This window comes from Nematostella vectensis, chromosome 7, assembly GCF_932526225.1.
Source record: "Nematostella vectensis chromosome 7, jaNemVect1.1, whole genome shotgun sequence".
Classification (NCBI taxonomy): Eukaryota; Metazoa; Cnidaria; class Anthozoa; order Actiniaria; family Edwardsiidae; genus Nematostella; species Nematostella vectensis.
In genome coordinates, this window is record NC_064040.1 from 13,208,321 (window position 1) to 13,233,952 (window position 25,632).

The 25,632-nt window shown below is 37.9% G+C and overlaps 1 protein-coding gene and 1 long non-coding RNA gene across 13 annotated transcripts in view; one reads left to right on the forward strand and one right to left on the reverse strand.

The window, feature by feature from the left end:
* Positions 1–25,632, reverse strand: part of LOC5508227 (potassium voltage-gated channel subfamily H member 1) — a 49,906-nt gene that overhangs the window by 22,552 nt on the left and 1,722 nt on the right. For 2 of the 11 annotated variants that reach the window (XM_032376994.2, XM_032376993.2), the window contains exons 2-6: positions 16,640–16,713; positions 12,250–13,391; positions 6,250–6,336; positions 3,828–4,058; positions 2,659–2,778 (exon numbers count right to left, since the gene is read on the reverse strand). In XM_032376994.2, the coding sequence (XP_032232885.1) occupies positions 2,659–2,778; positions 3,828–4,058; positions 6,250–6,328 (430 nt within the window). In that variant the 5' untranslated portion in view covers positions 6,329–6,336; positions 12,250–13,391; positions 16,640–16,713. Of the gene's footprint in view, positions 1–2,658; positions 2,779–3,827; positions 4,059–6,249; positions 6,337–6,813; positions 7,156–12,249; positions 13,392–16,639; positions 16,714–16,930; positions 17,188–19,408; positions 19,624–21,995; positions 22,037–25,632 lie in introns of those variants that run through there. The other 9 variants (XM_032376989.2, XM_032376988.2, XM_048729990.1 and 6 more) reach the window with 8 other exon arrangements.
* On the forward strand, positions 21,260–23,281 carry LOC116615402. 2 transcript variants are annotated; one of them, XR_004294915.1, is made up of 2 exons: positions 21,260–21,305; positions 22,041–23,281. It is a non-coding gene; the product is annotated as an uncharacterized LOC116615402 (long non-coding RNA). The 2 variants fall into 2 exon arrangements; XR_007312190.1 differs by having other exon boundaries at positions 21,275–21,401.

Genomic DNA, 25,632 nt, shown 5'->3' on the forward strand with positions numbered 1-25,632 from the left:
CTTGAGTAGAGCCCCACTCACTGACACTACGCCAGTAAGTGAACCAGAGGATGTGATTGGAATCAATCTGATTGAAAATCTGGGAATTGAGAATTCCACATTAAAGAAATTCAGAGATGCATCAAGTAACGATGAAACCTCAAGAGTAGTAATGGAATATGTCCTAGAGGGTTGGCCAGAAGACAAGGATCAGGTTGACGAACTGGCAAGAGAATACTGGAATTACAAGGAAGAGCTTAGTGTTGAAGATGGTTTGCTGTTCAAATCTGATAGAATTGTAGTACCAAGATCCATGAGAGCTGAAGTACTTGAAGATATACATGGAGCACACATGGGTGAGAGTAAGAGTCTGAGTTTGGCAAGAGACTATGTCTTTTGGCCCTCCATGACTGCCCATATTAAGGACCGAGTACGTTCATGTCAGATTTGTAATGCATTCCGCAACCAACAGCAGAGAGAAACCCTACATCCACATGACCTTCCAGGTCTACCGTGGCAGGTTGTTGGAACTGACCTTTTTGAATTTGCTGGCCATTCCTACTTGATTGTGGTTGATTTCTATTCGAAGTATTTTGAAGTTGAACTACTTCGGCAGTCCACTGCCATGTGTGTTGTCAACACCTTGAAGCAAATCTTTGCAAGATTTGGCATTCCAGCCAAAGTGATCAGCGACAATGGCCCACAATATAGTAACACCCGCAATATTTTCAGTACTACCCATGAGTTTAAGCAGTTTGCAGAAGCTTGGGGATTCCAGCATGTAACCAGCTCACCCGAGTATCCCCAGTCCAATGGTGCTGCGGAAAGAGCTGTCCAGACTGCAAAGCGAATCTTTAAGAAAGCAGCAGCAGAGAATAAAGACCCATTTGAAGGTTTATTAAAGTATAGAATTACACCTTTTGACGACATAGGTGTCTCACCTGCCCAACTACTCATGAGTAGGCGTACACGTTCAACACTACCTACCCATCGACGTTTGTTGGTACCTCACCCAGTAGACCCTCACAGAGTGGTAAAGGCATTAGCCCATCGACAAGCAAGTTCACGGATGAGCTATGATCAACACAGCCGGGACCTTCCCCCTTTGGAAGTTGGGGACAAAGTTAGAGTTCGTGTAAACAAAGATAAAGAATGGTGTAAAGCAGAAGTCCTGCCAAGGTCATATGTAGTTGAAGATGAGAAAGGACGTGTATTTCGAAGAAATCGAAGGCACATCATTTCTGTCCCGAAGGACACACCCATGAATCTGAAGATGCCAGTGGCTCCCACATACATGAGTCCTCAACCTCAAGTGGTCGCTAGGAAAGCGCAGATCAATGAACCGCCAAGTCCATTGAAAGTACAGGAAGATCAGAGAGAAACAGAAGCACATTCACCCATCAGAACAAGAGCTGGTCGTGAAGTGAAGAAGCCACAAAGACTTATTGAACAATGTTAAGAACATTTTTTGGGTTTTCTTTGAACATTTATTGAAGTTTTGAAAGGGGGGAGATGTTGTAATATGTATATTGCCCTCCTTGGGTTCCCTGTGGCCCCTGATGTTTGATTGGGACCCCCCATAGGGGCTGGTTCCTCGTTGAAGCTCTGAGTTAGTTGTAATTTAGATATTGAGAAATATTAGTTGAATTAAACCACGAATTGAAAGCATAATCGTGAGGATCTGAACTTATAACAAGTAGGTAGTTCAGGCTAGTGAGTAGGTAGTTTAGGCTAGTGAGTAGATAGTTCTGGCTAGTGAGTAGGTAGCTCAGGCTAGTGAGTAGGTAGTTCTGGCTAGTGAGCAGGTAGTTCAGGCTAGTGAGGTAGTTCAGGTTAGTGAGTAGGTAGTTCAGGCTAGTGAGTAGGTAGTTCAGGCTAGTGAGCAGGTAGCTCAGACTAGTGAGCAAGTAGTTCTGGCTAGTGAGTAGGTAGTTCTGGCTAGTGAGCAGGTAGTTCAGGCTAGTGAGTAGGTAGTTCAGACTAGTGAGTAGGTAGTTCAGACCAGTGAGTAGGTAGTTCAGGCTAGTGAGTAGGTAGTTCGGGCTAGTGAGCAGGTAGTTCAGGCTATTGTGAGGAATAGCGATTTCTGTGTCGGCGATGGGATCCTGGTATTCTTAATATTAATATAAGTGACGTGTGCGAGACTAGTGATGTTGCCTGTGCCGAGGTAAGGGTCCATGTATGTGTGACTAGTAGCGTTACCCGTGCCGGGATTGGGATGGGGGCTGATATTCCGGTGCCTGTGCCGGCGTGAAATGTACGTGAAATGTGGGCTGATATTCTGTTATGAGTGACATGTGCGTGAAGAGTAGCGTTACCTGTGCCGGGGATTGGGGCGGGGGTTAACATTCTGTTATGCGGGACATGTGCGTGACTAGTAGCGTTACTTGTGTCTGGGATTTGGTCCTTGTATGCGTGACATGTGCGTGACTAGTAGCGTTACCTGTGCCTTGGATTGGGTCCTTGTATGCGTGACATGTGCGTGACTAGTAGCGTTACCTGTGCCTGCGATTGGGTCCTTGTATGCGTGACATGTGCGTGACTAGTAGGGTTACCTGTGCCTGGGATTGGGATTGGGATTGGGTTCTTGTATGCGTGACATGTGCGTGACTAGTAGCGTTACCTGTGCCTGGGATTGGGTCCTTGTATGCGTGACATGTGCGTGACTAGTAGCGTTACCTGTGCCTGGGATTGGGTCCTTGTATTCGGTGATATCCTTGATGGTCATCAGGAACAGCACAACCTCCCCCTTCTCGTTGACGATTGGTCCGATGTGCAGCAGTACCCACATTGCCAAGCCTAGGAAGAAAAAAATTCACATCAATTCATCCAACCACATAAAAACAATTTTGTTTTGAAAACCGTCGTTTTTCCAGCTCGCTCGGTCAATTCCTGATTTGGACATCATATGCCTTATTTGGGAGTCTGCTTAATTTTTTTCCCGTATTTTTTAATCGCTCTAGGGATGTGTAAGTCGAGAACCTCAGAGAAACATGCAGGAATTCGTGTTAACGTCTTTGGTGACTGCCATCTAAAAAATAAAAGGCCCAGATCCTAACGTTTCAGAATATCACAGGTTTCTCGAGTGTCCGCTCGAAGCTCTTTTAGGCACATGAAATAAATAATTAAAAAAATAGTAAAAGGTGTACTTGCTGAACGCGAACGCGGTCACTTTCGTAAAAAGAAATTAATCATTTTCGAAAGCTTGCAAATTCACTGTTGTTTTCAAGGTGGCCGTAGCTTAGGGGCTTCGTAAACTTTATAAATTCGTAATTCAAAGGTTTTACGCGGATTTAGTCAATTATGAAGGTCTTCACAAAGAACGTTTTCAAAAAAGATAGCGTTTTCTTCATACGTCTAGAAAATAACAGACATTATGTGTCAGTTTTTTTTATCAATTTGAACAACGCTAATTTGAATGCCAGTCATATCTAAGGATGCATATTCTGTTCCAATAATACACTCTTTTTTTATGAGCCTTTTTTTATAAGAACGTTCAGCCTGAGATTTCAACAAATTTTAAAAATATGCTAAGAACATGCGAGGCTCAGATAGGAGAAAAAAAAATATTTTTCAGTCCTGTTCCGGTCTAAAATGCAGAATCAAATTGTGCTCATTAGTGTCATTCTCTTCCTAATAATTCATTGGGTATTCTCTTGTATGTTAATTGGGTATTCTTTTATACACTAAAATTTAAGAACAACGTTTATAACATATACAGCAATAAGAACGGCCCAGCCTCAGCCAAAAATTAGACGTTCTTATAAAAAAGAGTGAATTGTGTGACCTGTAAGTCTGTATAACCAGTAATATTGCGTGACTAATGATATTGCGTGACCTGCACCCACCGTCCTTCTTGTAGATGATGATCTCTAACTGTAGCGCCTGTTTATTGATCAGTGCATCGTGGATCTCCTTCATCGACTCGTTGCTTGTGTGCTCGCCGTGAAGGAAGGTGCAGTCAGAGCTCTTCTTCATCACCTCGCTTCGTGAGAATCCAGTCAGCTTGCAAAAGCCATCGGACGCGTACACAATAGGATTGCCAAGGATCTGGGCGTTACCCAGGATAAAATTGGGATCTAAATGCAAACAGAAATATTGTGTTACATATCACGTGTTGCATGTGACGACACGTCAGACGCGTACACATTAGAGTTATTGATCTGGACGTTACCCAGAATAAAATTATGATCGAAATGCAAATAGAAAGATTACGTTACGTGTCACGCACTACATGTCACAACACGTCAAGCGCTTACACAATAAATTAGCAAAGGGTCTGGGCGTAACCGAGGATAAAATTGGGATCTAAATGCAAATATGAATATTGCGTTACATGTCAGGACACGTCAGACGCGTAGACAACATTTTTGCCCAAGATTTACGTGTTATCCAGAATAAAATTATTTTAATGACCTAAAATAATAAACAAACATGTGAGCTTTTACAGGAAGAGAGCCTCTACAGAACACAAAAAGCCACTTGAGTCATCCAAGGACCACCAAATGGTTTTGGCAAGTACTTTCATGTGCGAGAGTCAAGCAATTTTATGTTGGAGATTTGAGCTCCCAGCACATTACACTCCAAGGACCACCAAATGGCTTTGGCAAGTACTTTCATGTGCGAGAGTCAAGCAATTTTATGTTGGAGATTTGAGCTCCCAGCACATTACACTCCAAGGACCACCAAATGGCTTTGGCAAGTACTTTCATGTGCGAGAGTCAAGCAATCTTATGTTGGAGATTTGAGCTCCCAGCACATTACACTATTTTTTTAAGAACGTTTTTAAAGCCGCATTGTCACCAGTTTACTCCCGGAGGTCCGACGGAAACCTCAACCGTTAAAAGACAAAAGAATCTATTAAAATCCGAGATATTGAACAGGCCATCCGCTCTAAATTAATAATCACATCCTCAAAGAAACTTCCAGTAAACACAATGCTCTCAATATTTTGAAATATTTTTCGCGTTTTCCGTTAAAAATCATCGGAGATTCTTACGTAATCGACCGGAAGTAAACTGGTGACAATGCGGCTTTAATAAGAACGTCCAGTCTGAGATTTCACCAAATTTTAAGAACATGCTTAACACATGCCGAGGCTCAGATAGCAGGAATGTTTTTTAGTACTGATGCGTTCTAAAATACAGACGTTCTTATATAAAAAAAGACTGTATCGAAAGTGGCGCCAATGGTCCAAAAACTTTCTTTCTTCTTGACTGCCTCCTGTGAAATTTATTTATTTAACTTATTCATAAATGCATAACACAAGACACGAGTGATAAGGCTTTCACTTGGCAAGGTGTCTTCGTGGCTGGGATCAATTGCCTCAAAAGCATCACGGGTAAGTAAGGCTTTGGAAGAAATAGCTGCAGCAATGTGTCGTGATCACGTGGTCTAATCATGAATAAAATATCCACTCAATTCAAATCGGTTTCGTTTAAAAAGAGTTTTATTTTTCAATCCACAAAAGAAAACATAACATGAGAAAATTTCCTGAAAGGGAGGAGGGTTGTCCCTGTTTATTAAATTTGAAACAATTCGTTTCTGCATTTTAGGAGAATTTCATTTATTCCCCGAAAAAGTTACACTTTGCAGAGTAAAGATGCAATCCGACGGAAGAGGAAGTAGGGTGTCACAGAATAAGACGTTCAATACAGATTTGACTAGAATTCCACATTTCACAAAGCTTTCTCTAAAAGTCAAACTTTGTAGCTGCAGATGTGGCCCGAGACTATTACGAAAGAAAAAACTACAGATAGATCATCGTTCTTCCGCGAGCTACGTTAACAATAATCTTACCATAAGGACGAGAAAAAAGGAAAGATCCGGTTCGAGTTGTTATGTGAGCTGAGATCACATTCTAGACAATTTGAAAGCCATTTCAATTTCTTTTTAAATATATTTTTGCTAGTTTCGCCATTTTGGTACATTCATATAACAAATACAACGCACTTGGTAATTATTTAACACACGTTCTATTATAATCAATAATTACCATACTTGTTATTTTGGTCACAGGTGATAAAAATGTACGCAATACCCTAGGTTTTTTTTAAGTTCTATATAACACTTGTTACGAAAAATAGCTGTAGATTCCCATGATTATCGGTACAAAGTACAGTACGGTTTTAGTTAGCCATATGCACCTGCTTGTCAACTCTCTCAAACTCAGGAAGAAAAAGACGAAAATAGGGGGATCTTTTCAAAAGCGTTTCAAAAGGGGAGGTTGAGCTAATGTTATTTCCATTAATAAAATAAATGTGTACTTACGAAGGCCATTGGACCGTCGTACGATGTTCTCCAGAAAAGTGTTCTGAGGTACAACGAGGCCTCGTCTGCCTGCTGGCATTCCGTCTCCTAAAAATAGTACATTTGTCAGTCATTCACCTAACATTAAAAAAATGTCAAACTTCCAAGTCTTGTTTAATCAGGGACCCTTATTCTTTGAATGTCATTATCGTTGTTTTTTTATGTGTAAAGTGAAATTCATTCATGCTGGCATGGAAGAATATTGACATTGCTAAGATGGATAGGCACCTGCAACCAAAGCAAGAACATAAAAATACACTTTTCTAGTTAAAATTTTCTCCCTAAGGCAATCAGCACATCTGTAACATCAGCCCAATACATATATATTGTCAACCGTAAATCATTTCCTCAAGTGGCCTAAGACATGAAGCTTGGTCGCATTGAATGTCATTTCGAGTGAAATTCTTACAAAAACAGGAAACGCTAAAAGTCATCCTTACGTTGAATTGAGTACTTTTTTCCCTTTTCGCATAGAAGGAAGTTAACAACTATCACTAACAGCGAAAACAAGAGCGTCATATTTACCGTTGGCATCAAAATGAGTAGACATAACTCAACGAAGATGTTTTCTTTCCTAGTATACTCCTCTGAACGGTGTAAGTCAAAGTCGGCGGGGATTTCCGCTATCTGATTTATTCCATTGCTAAGCCCAGATCTGAATAGCGTTCTTTGCTGTATGTATTCGCAATGGTAATATTAAAGGCACCCTGCGTTTCGGCCGTTCGGAACGGTGCGTTCTTCTAGATATCTAATTAAAACGATTGGTGCTATTGGTGCCGATGCTTAGCGCTCAGGAATCGACTATTCAGCGCAAATTACAAGTCATGAATGTTTAATAAAATGCTTAAGAAAGTAAAATAAAAATAGTTGAAGGAAAAAAAACATCCCGAGTAACGGAAACGTGGATGTTTTTTATTTATATTAAGCGTGTGGTGGTTTCAAGTATATGGCATTTGTAATGTTTTGGAAATGTTTGTGCAAAGACTCAAGGAGGGGTTTTTAATAATTGATGAATTATTTTTGAAAGCATTTGACTTTTCTCTCAAAATAACCTTATACTACCAACATAAAAGACTATTTTGACGTAAAGATTTGTGCCTCTTAAAGAACAGCATTATTTGCAATATCTAAATAGTGATTTGCTATAGGAATAGCAATATATTAATTCGCTAATTAGTCGTTCTGGGGCCCGTGTACACTCTAATGTACTCGTCTAATTTTTAGTTGAGGTTGAGCCGCTATTTTTGGAGCATTTTAAAGCTGAAGGGTGTTCTTAAATGTTAGTGTATATTCAACAGAATTACACTAGTGATCAAAAACAGTAATATCTACATTGTTATTTTATGAAAACAATTCGATACTGCATTTTAGCACGCATTATACTAGCAAAACAATTTTGCTGCTATCTGAGCTTTAGCATGTTTTTAAAATTTGGTGAAATCTCCGGTTAGACATTCTTATAAAAAGGTTTCTTATAAAACAAAAATATCATCATTAATTTCCAGTACCTTAAGCTTTGTTTAACTTCGTGACTAATGAAAAATGCATATTGGAAATGCATATTGGAAACATAAACAAGTCTTTGCAGATAAATAAGTAATCGACTTACACCACAAACGGTTAAAAGTCTGAATAACACACAAATCTGATAACAAACAAAATCTGACAAAAAAGACCTGAGGGGGCAACATAAAATGTATCCACTTGTTTCACAAATACTGAAATATTTCTTATGACAGTTTCTGCCAAGAAAATGAGTAAAATAAAGTAGTCATAAATAGAGAAAGTGATCTTGCTTCCCTATCAAGTATTCCCCTCCGCATTCGTGTCGTACTATTTTTCACGTTTCCTAAGCAAAATTTAGGATTGGTATTTCTTAGAAAAAGATGAAATTATGACAAACCCCCCCAAAAAAACGCATGTTAATATTCACTTTAAACGGAAAAGTCGGGAATAAGCTGACGTTGGTGTCTTTAAACATCATACATTATAAATAGCGCAGCTTCTAGTTACAATAGTCGCACCACAATTAGTCAAACAAATCTCCTCTACGCCCCCGCACGCATAGGAACTCTTCTTCGCACTAATTGGCACCACCCCCCATGGGGAGATATTGATCATTCTTGAGGGTAAGAACCAGGCTTCCAAAGAACAAACGCATTCTACTCGCTTTTCTTACGCTGCGCGGGGGTTGGTAAGCGAAAAGCATGCTTGGAGGATTTTAGAGTTCGAAGAGGACGGCGAACAATGCAAATGTTGATGCTGTGAATCAACAGTATCACATCACATGTTTACAACGCCATGTTGAATTGCACCTACTCAAATCGCCCGGCATGCTGTTCGCTTATCAACTCGTTCCAATCCCAAATCTTGTGGACTTTAACAGCACTCGCATCCACACATTGGCAGCATCCCGTCTTGGCCCGACTGGTGCCAATGGAAAATTCGGGTACTTCTGGTTATTTTGTAAATGGTACATATTCCTCCACTGGAAAATTACACGAAAATGTGGAGTTGATTGAGAGGTAGTCCACTTTCACTGGAAATAACAGAAATTCCGGAAAATCGTGTACCATTTGCGGCCTTCCATAGAATTTTGACCGAGGCCCCTATCGGCCACTATTCCCCAGGACCCCAACAGTAGAATTTCGGGGTACAGAAGCAAATGGTACAAAATTCGCCCCGGAAATTCTGGAATTATGGCATCCCGGAAAAACTGGGATCTCATTCCGGAATTTCCGATTAAATGGTAAACAACAATGTGTGTATGCTCGTGTGCTGTTAAAGTCCAAATCGTAAACAATAACAATAACAATAACGATAACGATAACGATAACGATAACGATAACGATAACGATAACGATAACGATAACGATAACGATAACGATAACAATAACAATAACGATAACGATAACGATAACAATAGTATAGATGATGCATTGAAGATACTTATCATAATGTTTTCTTTTTTTATTGTTCAAATACGGTGAATTCCAGAACCTTTTAGACACTGGTCTAAAAGTGAAGAAACAATTAGAGCTTGAAATGCTATTTTAGATAACAATAAAATGGTTTTCACGAAGATGTCTTATCGTATTAACGGTTGATGGTAAAAGCTGATCATAATATCCCAGACACTGTCTGCGTTAAAATAATGAGACACTTCGCTTCTCTCTTCCCTAACCTTACAGCACTTCACCTCACTCTACCCTAACCTTACCGCACTATACCTCACTCTTCCCAAACCTTACCGCACTTCACCTAACTATTCCCTAACCTTACCGCACTTCACCTCACTCTTCCCTTACCTGATCGCAATTCACCTTACTCTTCCCTAACCTTACCGCACTTCAACCCACTACTCTTCCCTAACCTTACTGCACTTCACCCCACTCTTCCCTAACCTTACCGCACTTCACCCCACTCTTCCCTAACCTTACCGCACTTCACCTCACTCTTCCCTAACCTTACCGCACTTCTCCCCACTCTTCCCAAACCTGACTGCACTTCACCTCACACTTCCCTAACCTTACCGCACTTCACCCCACTACTCTCCCCTAACCTTAATGTACTTCACCCCACTCTTCCATAACCTTACCGCACTTCACCCCACTCTTCCCTAACCTTACCGCACTTCACCTCACTCTTCCCTAACCTTACCGCACTTCACCTCACTCTTCCCAAACCTGACCGCACTTCACCCCACTCTTCCCTAACCTTACCGCATTTTGCCTCACTCTTCCCTAACCATACCTCACCTTACCGAGGGAAGAAAGAAAGAGGTAAGGTAAAACGTGGTGATGAAAGGTGACGCTACAAGAGTGAGGAATTATATTTAGGATATGATATTATTGAATAGAGATACTAGGCATGCTGAGATTAACGTATGTATAATACGCTGTATGAGTAGCTCTGGCTGACATATATATCTGACATATATATATATACAAGAATCCAAAGAATCTTGGTGCGGCCTTTCCTTCATATCTAAAATGGACTCAGCAAAGGAGAAATCCGTACCGAACTGCGCTATTGAGGGGACCTGTAAGAGTGGTGGAGTGGTATATGGCAAAGTGTGATCAGGGACAGGTGAAAAGTGTTTGCCTTGTGTAACTCTTTCAAATCAATCCTTACGTCATCACATTACCTAGTTTTACCTTAACCGAGTACAACTCTTCCTAATCCATCAGCCTAACATACTTCGCCTAGTTTTACCTAGCCTAATATAACTTTTCTTAACCCAGCCTAACATCTTCTTAGCTCTTTTTACCTTACCTAAGATAAGAGAATAGCTCTCATCTGATATAACTCTTCTTAACCCAGCCTAACATCTTCTTAGCTCGTTTTACCTTACATAAGATAAGAGAATAACTCTCATCTGATATAACTCTTCTTAACCCAGCCTAACATCTTCTTAGCTCGTTTTACCTTACCTAAGATAAGAGAATAACTCTCATCTGATATAACTCTTCTTAACCCAGCCTAACATCGTCTTAGCTCGTTTTACCTTACCTAAGATAAGAGAATAACTCTCATCTGATATAACTCTTCTTAACCCAGCCTAACATCTTCTTAGCTCGTTTTACCTTAACTAAGATAAGAGAATAACTCTCTTCTTATATAACTCTTCTTAACCCAGCCTAACATCGTCTTAGCTCGTTTTACCTTACCTAAGATAAGAGAATAACTCTCATCTGATATAACTCTTCTTAACCCAGCCTGACATCTTCTTAGCTCGTTTTACCTTACCTAAGATAAGAGAATAACTCTCATCTGATATAACTCTTCTTAACCCAGCCTAACATCTTCTTAACTCGTTTCACCTTATATAGCCTAACATCTTCTTAACTCGTTTTACCTTATCTAGCCTAACATCTTCTTAACTCGTTTTACCTAGTATAACTAAATCACTCTCACCAATCTAGCCTTACATAATCTCAACTCTTTTTACCTTATCTAGTATAACTCTTCTAAACCCAGCCTAACATCGAATTATTCCTCATTCTACCTAGTATTATTTTCGCCTGTCCAACAGAACATTACCTTAACTGACCTTGCCTTTCCCTAACATTTAGCGAAAAAAAGGGTAGTCTTATGGGAGCCAGGAAGGGTGCCGACATTTTGACTCCAGACGAATGAAATGTGTCATGTTGTTCATAAGAACAAAGATTCGAGGTTTCGTCATATCATATCTTTTTGTCTTTTTGGAAAACTAAACAATTAATAAAAACGGTTTATTCAAAGCACAGACATTGATATTTTTAGTGTGTATCATTTTTTTTTCTCACAGAAGAATTCAAAGGACGGAAAAGCGTTCATTAAAAAGCTATCCATTAGGAGTAATGACAATCAATAAATTAACTTTCGCTTAGCGCATCCCGCATTACAAATGTTTTAAAACGTTTTTGCGGCAATTGAAATTCACATCAACCATGTTCGGTAAAAAAAAAAATACGAGGAGGTGTCATGTACTTCTAAAACCTTTAAACCTCACTAAATCACGATATCTAACAAAAAAAAAATAAGTGTTGTATCATTTTAGGCTAATTAATTACTTTTCTCCGTGTTTCCTAAAAAGACAAAAGTCTACTACAAACTATTGACTCTAAATTCAGACGCTTTTATTAATTTACTAACGAGTAAGGCAGGGGAGCTACCGGTATCAGATGGCGGGAAGTAATTACACCACAGCGTAATCAACTCAGCTTTTTATCGTGTTCTAGTTGCTATTGATGGCTTTTCATTTTATTCTCAAAATTGAAATGACCAAAATAAACCTTAGCTTAGTCAGGACTAAAAGTTAGCTTAGTAAGGAGCACAAAAGGTTAAACTAAGAATATTGCCACAAAAATATTATTCAACATCGTAAGAAAAAGATATTGCTCTAACTTCGTCTTATTTTGTTTATTTGCTCAGCAGTCTGAGACAGAACAGAAAGTGTTTCGATATAGTTTCACTCACCTTAAGTGTGAACCACAACCACAAAAAACTTTTTGTCAACTTCTTAAAAATAACGCTTTTTGAATGTGATTTCCCCGGTGTAACGGAACAACAAAAGAAACATTTCGATCAATGTTAACATGCAAAATCACACCACATAATTTAGAGGGTATAGTTGAGTTTCTGTGGATTTTCTGTCGAAAGATTTCTATCAAATTAGATGACGTAGCGGACATGGGCTGGGGCGGCTTGGCCAATAGTTTGCCGAATATCAAGGTCTGTTTGTCTTGTGTGTCGTGCCTCCGATCAAAAGCAGTCGACAGCTGAGCACATAGATCCCAAAGCGGCGGATGACAGGAGAAACAAAACGGAGGGAAGACAAACGATCGACTTCTATGCTGACAATATTCTATTCCGCGATGAAAACAATATCTACGAAAGTCCTGACGGTCAAAACAACACGATGGGAGAGTAAGCAAATGTTTGAAAGAACGCGGGGATTTATATGGATGGGAAGGAAATGGAAAGAAAAACAAACAACACCAGCAGACACCGACAGTACAAAGCTTCAATCGCTCTGGGTTGAAAGCGTTTCTAATGCAAAACTGTTATAAAAAGATCTTGTATCAAAATAAGTTTTAGTAAATTCGTTTGCGTGGATTTTATTCAATATTAGTATTTAGGACCTAAAATTTTTAAACTGGATATACTCTGAACTGTTGAAACTGCTAAAACAGGCTTCTCCATAGCATTTTCTCCGATTGGCCCATTTTAACACCTATTTTCATACAAAAAACCTGTCAATTAAAAACTTACAGAACTTTAATCAGAAAAATAATCTTCAGGTACCTGGGTACAATGTCCTGTCATGCAAGCTTGAGAAAATGGAAAATCCTTGTGGACCTGCTCAAACCAACAGAACTAAACTTATCCAAAGGTGTGGAAACCGTGTAGCAATATCCTCTCTGAATGGCAGACGCGTAAATAGAGGCGTACGCAGAATGCATTCTTTTCTTTCTAGCTCAAAAGATATGAGGTATAACGTCTCAAAATCAGGATTGGCTGAGGGGGGTAAAGTAAAGTACTTGACGATCCTTCAATAAGAAATGACCAACTTATTGGCGACCAAGGGGTAGTTACACACGCATCCTGTTGCGCACTTCCTAGGTGAAAAAGAAAAAGTGAAACTCGGAAAAAAGAAATCATCTTTGCTAGAAGCAAATCTGCTCTTCTTATTCTCCTATTTGTTTGTTAAGCTAGCTAGTTGAGAATAAGACCGCATTGTGTCAAGATTATAGGTATACCCAGTACCAGCGAAGAAAACTTCCCCGAATCCCAGCACGTAAAAAACCCCTCTTCCCCAGGCCCGTACCCAGGGGGTGCAGGGGGTGCAGGGGGTGCGAACGCATCCCCTCCCCCCCCCCCCGCAACGGCCGAAAGTCCACTTTTGGTTCCCAATAGACCTGCTATTTGTAAACAAAACTGAAAAATATAAACTAGATCACTCTGGTATGTAGCCAAATCCGACAATAAACGTCCCGTGGAGATACTGCAAAGGCAGTTGCTCTTTCGGAGTTCATTAGATTTTTATCAAAGAACTCGCTCCCTTCCCCCTCCCCCCCCCGCTCAGTCCCTACCGTCTTATCATATTTTCAGGATATTACGGTAAATGGCAAAGCTCTTGAAATATCTGTTCCGAATGAGCGACGCGAAAATCACGCAAAATGCTGGACTTTGAAAAATGACACGTATCCTCCACAGATACAAAGAGGTTGCTTAGAATCCCTATCAGCCCAGAAGGCAATTACTAAAAAGTATAAAACAGAGACACGTAAAATAGAATCATTATTTAGAAACTATCACTATAGACAGAGAAAAAAAAAATGGCAAGTTTTCCCAAAATAAGGTCTGGTTAACTTCGGTAGCTTGAAGGTTCCTTATGTTATGTAAACCAACATATCAATTTTTTTTCTAATGGATTCGTCTTCGAGATAATATGAGGCTTGAATGGCATTTCATGCCATCTGTTTTGCTCTGTCATCATTGTTTAGAAACTATAGCAACTATCACTATAGCAACTATCCTTATAGCAATCTCGACAATGCCATCAGATGCACGATGACACGACGCTGCCCTCAAAAATAGTTCTTTCTATTTCTCCATGGAAACGGGATGGGATTTAACGCCAGGATGTAAAGATTAAGAGGTTAAGGACAGAATAAAATAATAAAATGTAAACGTGGTTAGGGAAAGTTCATTTATTACCCCGAGGGGGTGTGGGAGGTTAAGGTCAGGATAAAATAATAAAATGTAAACGTGGTTAGGGAAAGTTCATTTATTACCCCGAGGGGGTGGGGGAGGTTAAGGACAGGATAAAATAAGTTGCCCCCTGCCCCCCTATCAGGAGGAACAAAATTTACCATGCCCCCCACCCCCCTTATGCTTCCCCCGACATGACGGAAAAACATGACGTGACGCTTCAAATAAGCCCATTTCACATCGAATAAGGCTGAGAATTTCTCTGAGTACTTAGTAACTTTATAGCAAACAAAATATCAAGTGCGACTTTTTTAAAATTGTTGCAACTTTTTGTAAAGTGTCATTAAAATTTGAGCGTCGTCGCTGAACTGATACACAGGGCAATGATGATCAAAAACAATTATCTTAAAAAGCCCAAATCTGGTTATGTGCACTTCGGCCTCACGTTATTTGTGTTTTGAAAATCAGTCCGTAATACAATCAATCCGTAATCTGGAATTCCGCGTTTTCCAGGTTTTTTTAGTCATGTCGCTTCCTCCACATTTTCGGTCCCCCCCCTCCGGAAAACCGAAAACAGAAGAAGCAAAAGAAGGAACAAAAACGACAATGTCAAAGGAACGCGAGCAAGAGATTAGCTGCAATATTAATTCTGAAATAGTGGATCCACTCAATTTCTCAAAGGTGCGACTAAATCCAGGTTATCAACCTGATAAAGGTTGATGCTATATATAACGCAGAAGAAGCAAAAAGGCTTTTCGTTCTTAGTCTCCTTGTGAGAAAAACGAAGCACGAGAAAGAAAATTAAAAGAGAGAGGAAGACAGCAAAACAGACATTAGCGAGGATGTTGACGGCATGAGCGCTAATAGCATCAGACCGTTTTGTTAATAATTTAAAATATGGAACATAAGCAGCTTAAATATCATATAGCGGGAACCATGAAAAAAAATGTAAATAGGGTGTATAAAGGTTTGCATTGCAAAGATTAAACTGGACTCCTGGATTGTGCATGCCAAATAACTGCCCCCAAACCGAAACTCGTTGAACCAAGAAGCCTGATTTGAAACTTGGTCAAATTATAAAGACCCAAAGAATTCAGTGACCCCCTTTTAAAAAACCACAAATTTCGACGTCCCCCCGTTAGGCCTCGGAATTTTCTCGTGCCCCCCTCCCCCCCCCCACACAGTATCCTCACGCCCCCCCTTCCTTCTTGGGGTAATAAATGAACTTTCCCTTAGAGTATTCTGTGGACTCGACACTCAAGTATGCGCAAAATACCTTTCTCAAAAAATATTGAGTCGCCAAAAAAAATCCGTCACCCATCCTAAAACAAACGTTTTTTCCCCTACTTGACATTTTTTAACGCACTAAATATTCATTAACATTAGTTAGTAAAAATAAAGTTGTTGTAATATACTATGCTTGTAGTAATACAGTCCCCCCATTGCGCTATTGAATAATTTTCCAATATTGTAATATTCCTTTAGTGTATATAACCGAAAAAAAGAGAACTGGTTTAAAAGGATCGATGATGGAAGACCGACTAAGCTATTTGTATTTTCGAGAGAAACGTGTGGAAGACACTGAGATGCATTTCGAAATATTTTCCTGTTTATTTTGGATGTTTTTATGCTTCTCGCTACGGAATGGACCTTAATTTCTACATTTTATTATTTACTATCTCTTGAAGAGCAAGAGCGAAGAGAAAACAAGAAAAACAATGACCAGTTTTACCATAAAGATAAGGAAGACAAAACAAAAACTGGGGAAGTTAACGACAGAATTCTAGGCGGCAAAATATCTCAAATTAAATAGTAGAAATGTTCCAACAGGAAAGTTACTATTAAAAAGTTTAATGAATCAAATTAGATAAAAACGCTAAAAAAGTAGACCTATCTTGTTAATCGAGATTCTGGTTCCATTTCCATCCGCTTATACGCATTTTCAAAAAAAAAAAAAATCACAGAAATTATCACAAAACTAGCAGTTTTCCATAGCATAAAATCTCATATTTTGTATGCCGATCCATCGACTCTCTCTAATGTTTTTTATGCGCAATGCCGCTGGTACTATGGCGTTTGTCGTTGTACACCAGTGTTATAAAATCGTGAATGAAAAAGTTCGTAGTTAATAAAAAAGTGTTCCAGTACTTACAATACAGCCTTTGAACTCCGCCAAGACGAGGTTCACGACAAAGGATCGGGAATGTCCACTTTTTCCTTCATATTCTATGATAAACCAAAGATAATAAAGTGTTACTGCAGCGGTAGCAATCCTATTAATACCTCTTATGTCTGATCTTAATTAATGTTTGGAAGGAATCTGTGATTTTTTTTTTCTCTTTGGCTCGCAAATGAAATAAAAAAACATGTTTTCGGGAGATCCTTAATCAATCTATATTAGAAAACGTGTTTATTATGGTTCCAAAGGATGGCAGTTACTCACCAACAGTTTATTAAGTTCGGGATCGCGGAATATCTCGAGCGCGGTGCTGTTAGTTAATACGGATGAGACCATTTAACGACTTGAACGTAATTACTTATGTTATCCATCAATATAGCGAACGGTCTCTGATTATCTTTGATGCACTTGAGAATAACGAATCTCACCCAGAATTCAATAATCCGCCAAGCCCGCAACCTACTTGATAGGAAACAACTGCGCAAATACGTCTTTACTTCCGTTAAAGTTGGGGCATTGCAACCATAGAGAAAAGTCGATTAAGTGAAATTAAAGAATACTTAAAGACCCCGAATACGAGGGGTGTTTTAAGACAGTGTCTAATGACTGGCGCCGAGTTTAAGCAAATACTTCAAATGGAAAAAAAAATCTTAGTAAAACTTTCCGAGAAGTAATGAAATATTACCGTCAGAAACATTATTTTTTGTTATTTTTACCAAAAAAAAGACTGTTTCACGTGGTAAATGACCCTTACTTTCTCTAACAACATAATAAGCAAGACCAAAGCTTATTCACTTTTTTACTGATCCAAATGGCTATTATTGCCTTTGTATTTGTTTTGTTTGGCATTTGTTTGTCTAAATATAACGCAATAACGTAGGAAACATACTATACACATTAGAAGCTAGCCTGGCTTAGTTAGCTAAATTAATAAAAATCTTCCAGTGTTTTCCGGAAGAGGTACAGCTGTCCTTGCTCGAACCAAATCCATCGTGAATGAAAACACGGTCTTAATATATGAAGCAAACGACGATGGCAATGGAAAGAGGAGAACAAAAATGGGTTCACTCTTTAAATGCTCCATTCTAAACTAGCAGTGATAAAATAATAAAAATACTTGCTGCAAAACAGAATAAAGTAAACTTATTTTGAGTTATTAACAGTCTAAACGTTGACACATCCGATAAAAAGTTTGGGTTTTTGTCGTGGACTGAAAACGACTAAATTATGTCAAACATATACTCTTTTTTATTCTAAACTTAGTTATATTGCTCTCCAGCCTCTCTTCTCAAATTTGACGACATAAATTATGAAGTGAATGACAAAATGCAAATGCATTAAATGATCGCACAAAACATTACTAAATTCAACTTAGATAAATATTTTACAAAAAAGAAAGACAATTATGTATAAGCTGTTTGAAATAAAAGCCTGAATACCCATTTGTTAGTGCATTATGGGTAATGTTACAAGCCCATCCAGGTAACACGTCAGAAAACAAATTTTGCAAACTTTCCAGGATTTCGGTGTAATCCGCGAATTGTTTGTCTAGAAACCCAGGCAATCCTCCAATATTTTGCACATGAACCATTTTCAGTTTAATTCATTTATCCATCTGTCATTAATCTTAACAGCTGTCTATCAAACAACGCGAAAGCCAACAGAGCGCATTAATATAAATGGCTCAGATCCTTCTCTAGAATACATAATATTTACTTAGTAAAGACAACATGTCTCAATGATAGAGAATGCGGGGCACCATGGTGTATTTAGATATGCGTTTGTTTGTAAATGCACTGAACTGTATTAAAAATAGGAGGGACCATTCCTTTTTTTTCCCCAGCCAGCAGTGTTAAGATGGGGAAGATTTTTTTCCCAAGCATCGCTCCAGCACAACTATTTCTACTCCACAAATTTGCCAGCGGGACCATTCGGGACAATTTTTTCCCAGCAACCAAGGGGTAATCTTCTCAGCCAGCAAAAAAGAAAAAAAAAAAAAAACGGGCTGCGGAACAGATCCGTTTTTTGCCCTTGCACTAACATTGCGATATCAAGGTATTACTTTTATAAATTCCACCAAAATCCCAGGAACCCATGAAAGCACAATCACGGGTAAAAATGATCTAGCATTTTAGGACTTAATTTCTCATGATGGAATTTTTTAGTTCAATTAAGGGTAGACCCTTTTGCCCAAAGCATACTGAATTAACGACGGACCTGATATTATGTAAGCTTCTAAATTTACGAGATATTTAGCTAATAAACAACATGGGGTATGAACTTTCTTACGATGTTCTAAATTCCTATTCACATGAAAAGCATTTTTTTTTGTTTTTATCCAATTGTAATCCCGGGCTCTGCAGCAAAACGTCATACTAGAAATTGTGTTCATTATTTGTTTAAAGCCCTTGTTGCCTTTTTTCAATTTTGCAATAATGTTCTAGTTAACAAAGCATACGGCATTATCATGTGTAGGTATAATACTAAAATCACTTTTTTATAACTTTTTGGTAAAGTTGTGCCAAATTGAGCACTAAATAGTAAACATGCATGATTCGGATACCACAGCTAGGCGAATAATTATCAAAATATTTAAACATAAAATAAACAATAAAAAAGAATATAAGAGACTTGTGTGGAGTAAAAACGAGCAGGAAATTTGTTACGATCCTCACGAAGATGAAAAATTTCTTCCTAATTTATTACGTTATCATTCCCTCTTTTCTTTCTCACTCAACTTACCTAATTCACTTAAAGTCGGCTTGACACGTGGACAGAGTGCTATAAAAACGCGAGATTTCAGCGCGGGATACCACAAAATGATCGTAAGAAACCCAGATTAAACATTAAAATCCTCTGCCAACAGCATACTGAGATACTCAGCATTCATTAACTATTGATATCCTGCGAAAGTTGATACTTACGAGGCCACCAAACACCTTCAATACTATTTCAAGTACCATCAAAACAGATACCCGTATCTCTATATTGATTGAGCTCTATCAACACAGAAATCATTATATCACCAGCATATCTTATTAAAAAAGGAGTGGGCACGCTAATGTCAGTTTAAGGCTAGTAAACTCGGCTAATCATTTAACTATCATAGCAAAAAGTTATAATGAGCCATGAAACATGTCACGTACAAATTTCCTCGCGCAGCTGCTCACAAACCTGCAGCAAATTATAGCTATTTTATCTCCATCGCAGTTTGTGCTCGCATTAAGATATAATATATGTATAGGATAAATTGTATTCGTTCATCAATTAAGCCTGAAGTTTAGAATTTCCTGTTTCACTTGGAACTTTACTCAAAGCTTTGTTATCGCCGCATGGTTGAGAATTTGGATGTTGAATCACAAGGAAACCTCAACGCCACTAGAAACCTGTTATTCTTTTTGCGCATTCTCTGTTTCGTTTGAAAAATTTTATCATCGCCATCACATTGTTAGGAATTCTCAGATTTCTCAACAATGTGATAGCGAACTTTTTTGTGTAAATCAGTATAAAAATTCAACAGAATATGAGGAAAAAACCCCTAGAAACCTTATGGCAGCTAAACCTCTGGCTATGCCAATAAAGACCGTAGCGAGATAAAAAAGTACCTCGGGCAAAGTGTGGTGAGAATTCATAGCAGTGTTATAAGCTATTTACATAGCGTTTGTTTATTATTAAAATAATATAGCTGTATGTATGTAGCTAAAAATGTATATAAAAATGAACGTTCTGCAAATTTAAACTTGATGAAGGAAGTGGCATTTTTTTCAAATGGTATTTACCATTTAACACAGTGTTTCAACGGTGAACTGAAAACTACCGTTTCGAGCATTAGAATTTTAGCAATAGGATTTTATAGTTTTCTAATAGTGTAGGAATCAAGTAATGCAGTTTAGCCGTTGTGAATAAGACGTTATTGCCCGTTGAATTACTGTCTCGCTCGCGCAACATCCAACTAACTAGAAGTTTTTGGAACATAAGTTTCGTTGAATCGTCAAGACTAAAGCACTAAGAGAGCGCGTATTGCCTTTGCCATATATTATAACAATCAACAATTTAAAATAGTGTAAGGTTCTAATTGAACCGTAGGATACCATCTCTCTTTTACATCGAGGTAGAGAGGTTAGCGTGATGCTAAGTCAAGCTATAAGGAACTACCCAACGATGATGTCATGAAAAAAAAAGGTAAAAAAGTACCTTTATTAGGGGCCATCAGCATCTAGGGAGTTATGACGGAAAAACATGACTTAACGCTTCAAATAAGCTTATTTCAGATCTAATAAGGCGGAAAATTTCTCTAAGTACTTAGTGAATAGCAAACAGAATATCAAATGCGACTTTTTGAAAATTGATGCGACTTTTTGTAAAGTGACATTGAGCTTTTCGTCCCTGAGCTCATACATAGCGCAAAGATGGTCAAGGAAAAAATATCTTAAAAAGCAACAATCTGGGTATGTGCATTTCGGCCTCACGTTTTTGTGCTTCAAAAATCGAGTAAGTACGCAGCTGCTTTGTCTCTATTCTTCTCGTTCTTTGTGTCGAGGTGCGGATATTGTTCCTTTGCCCAATCAAATTGCAGCTTGTAAGAGCTGCGTACTGACCCCAAAAAATCAGTCCGGAATACAAGGAATCGATGGCCATTGTAAGAAATTGTGTCTTCTTTCTCTATCTCGAATTGCGAATTTTCCAGGTTTTTTCGTCATGTCATCTAGGGATGAACTGGAAGTTCACAAAGAAAGTAATTGAACTGAAAATAGGGTGTAACTTGTAGTAAAGCACCGCCAACTTATCTAAGCTACATATTAGTAGTTTGAATTATTGCTTTACGTAACATAAGCCTGTTTATTTTTAATAAGATATATTTTCACTTTTCGGTTTGAAATTCGTCTAAAAACCTTTGCTATCACACTGCTTAGGTCCATACTGTTTTTCGTATATATCCTTGAGAATGATGTCTGAGTATAACTTCTTAAGTGATTTGTTCTCTTTATGATTTTATTTAGTTATGGGTATGGCCGGTAAACGCCGTTATAGGAACAAATAGGTTTAATGTGGTTCACCTTCAATGTGGATTATTCGGGTCTCGTAGTAATGAAAACGACAGAAATGCAATGTATTAATTGGAAGCTGCTTTTATATGTATTCATTTTCTTCCATTTTTGCCCCATTTTTCAAACGATTTCGGTAAACGCTATTAACACTAGATATACAAAATTGGGACGATAGCGCTCGAAAAATGTGATGAAAATATAAGAATCTGGAACGAGATTTTTCATACCCAGACACTTTTACAAGGCCAGTAAATGATTGATAAACAATTTCAATTACACACCTTTAAAATGTCTTTCCTTCTAACTGTGCTCTTTTCATTTCCTAGTGTGTGTACAGAGTAAGAAAGAACATATCAGGGTATGATTAAACCAACCAGTATGGAGACAGACGAAACAAGCCCAACACACGTTCGGCATATCAACCGACTCTAACTTTATTAAGAACAAAATTAAGTGAGGCAAACATGGGTCTGAACGTCAATATTCCAAGCAATCTATGGAATCTATTGGTCGAAATGCAGATAGTGTGACAGGAAAAAACAATTATTCCGAATAAAATAGATAAATAACTGGAATATTTTAAAGTTAGCACAGTGCTAATCCGTTATTAACACTTTGACAGAATCCTAATACTCGAAATATGGAGAAGCTGCAGCCGAATCGTGAAGATTATTAACCCTCAAACGACTAATTTATATGAATGTACATTTCCATATTTCTATTAGTTTAAAACACATTGCATTTTCTAATTGATCTCGATATCAGCTGCGACACTTTGACAAGGGAAGCAACATTAAAGTGGACAAACCGATTAATTGAGCATTAAAAAAGGGTAAATTAAAGAATACAGGCGCCCTGGGTGACAGCTTCTCATCACGTGACGCTAGGTAGCACTAAAGGAATGCTCAAGCCAGTCGTACAGTTGATAGATTACAGTACTGGCCTACAATTACACGAAAGCCCGGTATTCAGGAATGGAATTGGGTCTCGGGGCAGGATGGGCCGAGCGCCCCCCAATGAATCCGAAACAATGAATCCGACCCACAATCAGAAATCCTTGCTTTGGCCCCCGCTTTTTGGAACACCTTGATCCGTCCCTGGGACTTGTTTTGTGCTTTTGGGAACATAGTTTAAGTTGAATTTCGCTGAATCGTAGACACTGAAGCACTGCCACAAAACCCCACGATCCGGAAGTTTCGTTTTTTTCCGTGGAATCGCATGAATCACGAATCGCACATCTCTAAATAAATGTGTATTTTCTGCAATAAGGTTTACACCTATTTCAAATCATTTCTTATTTACGCTTATTTGCTTATTTAAAGCAAACCCATGAAGCACTGCGGGTTGCGATTCACAGATTCTCCGAGTGCAACCTTATTTGAAATAGGCGTATATTTCAATGTACTTTTGATTCTATATTAAGGTATATTAAAACATAGGGATAATGTTATTAAAAGAAAAAAAGATAGTAGAACTAACGCAATGCATCACATGAAGTTATATAACTTAACAAAGCATAAACCAAAATAAATATCAACGCGTGTCGAAAGACACAGGGAGTAAAACGCAAATATAGAAAAAATACTTTCAATATGGTTAGGAAAAGCGTCGCCTTTTGAGCTGCTGCCGCTTAAGAACTAGGAAAATTAGGAGTGATTTTTCATAGCTAGATTTGTAAGATATGTATTTTATTTGAGTGCTCTTTTTCAAGTAAAAAAGCACACACACGCACAAATCAATAGAAATTCCACCGTAACTTGACACTGCTGTTGGATGAAAATATGTGTAATACCGTTAAAATAATATTCGTGATAATTTTGACCCACTGCAACGGTTTCCATGGTTTCAGAAGATGCTATAATGATATTGGGCTTGACATATCAAGGTTTGAATTAAGACGAATTCGGCTCTTTCGACAAAAGGAACACAAGTTACCATAAGTGCATTTCCTAAAAGAAAAAGGGAATATCTCCTGAATTCGTTCAAGAAAAAAGTGTTTAGAAAAGTCAAACAACAGCATCTTTTCCTGTCTTAAAAAAATCCAATTTTCATCATACATATATATTTTTACCTTATATAGAAGCTGTAGGGAAAGTTATGCACGCTTTTTTAAAGATAGCAGCAAAATATCGCTTTGTTAGTCTAAAGCATTCTAAAATGCAGAATCAAATTTGTTCATAAATAACAGACTTAAATATTGTTGCTATTGATCATTTTTGTAATTCTCTCTAATAATTAATTGGTTGTTATTCGTATATAAGCTAAAGTTTAACATCTTCAGCCTTAAATTGCTCCAAAAATAAGAACGGCCCAGCCTCAACTGAAAATTAGACGTCCTTATAAAAAAGCGTGTATAGGTTTTTTTATTTTGGCCTCGCGGTTCGCGGGTGTTTCTCGTCGAATCTATGCTAACATTTCTCCCAGGTGCTCCAGTTAGAGTCGATTTGACTGATATGAAACTCGCTTGCACGGGGAGAAAGTACTTAGATTCAGCCCTTCCTCATTGTACGTATAGTGACGTATAGTGACTTTTTACGTATCAATAATATAAAATATACATATTAAGGTTTTTAGAAAAAGAAAAGGATCAATTTAGAATTCTTTCTTTTTGTCTCAATTGGCCAGAAATGATTTAAAAAAAAATAATGTTTATGGCGGGAGATTATACTATTACTTCGTATGAGAATATTCGAAATAAATTTCTTTCATTTTGGGACAAATAACTCCAGACAAATAAACTCTAAAAATTGGATTATAATTTTTGTAATCTGGTGTTCGCGATGAAAACCTTATACTCTTTAAATCGTGAAAATTAAAAGAAATCGTGAAACTGTAAGGTAAATGCGTAAGCAAATCATATGGATGTGGTCTGGTGGTCTGGAATTTCTGTTTGCTGAAATCGATGGTTATAACTTTTGGTAAATAAACATTTTAGAGCGATATTGATTTCTAAATTTATACAAAACCCTTCTGATCTCTGTTTTAAAATACGTTATTTGAGAACTGTACTCCCGTATCATTTATAATGCGAATTTTTCTACTTATATAGGTATTACTAGACGAAGTGTGAAGGCTTTTGTATAAGTTTTTGTATAATTTTCGCTTAATTTTTATTTATTTATTTCTCCGCAGCAGTAGCATTTAAAACATATATTTTACAAGCATGAACTTGACGGCAGTTTAACGTATCTAAGTCCCCTTAAAACCCTCAAACTTCCTTCAATGTACTTATAGCGGATTTAATATATGCAAGTTATATATAGGGTTCCCGATTCAAAAGCTCAGGCGGCAGGCTACTAACAACATTGTCAGAATTCGCATTTATAATAATGTTTCAAAACAACTTCAGTAAACTGCTATAGAATGCGAACCATAATATGCATCTAGAATTATACGACAATGTAAAAATATCTCTGATATTTCCGCATTTGAACAGATTTTCTTAAGACATGACCGAATAAAAAGTCCGCTAGATGCAAACATTTAGAACACATTTACAACATTAAAGCATAAAAAATAATATCTATTTAACCAAACAATTATGAATATTCTCTTAAATATGGGTTAAGAAAAATGGCAGCATTTAATTAGCGTCATAGTAATTTTTAATTTCAAACTGTCCCGAGAAACAAATATACAGTAAAAGGCAAGTATTACATATTTATGTACGGACCTCTAAAAATACCCAAGATCCTATGACACTATCGCAGCCAACGGTTTTCGATGGGTTGATCTAGGACACTAGCAGGCAAACATAATAAACGAATAAAGAGTACGAGAACCGAGACTATAACGAGATTAAGCTTATACGAATATATGTGACTTTCAAACTTCGATGGATTATGATATTCAGAGCCCCTTCCATGGCAGAACTTTCAGTATGTTTGGGACCTTTGAATAACTAACAATCTGTAAACG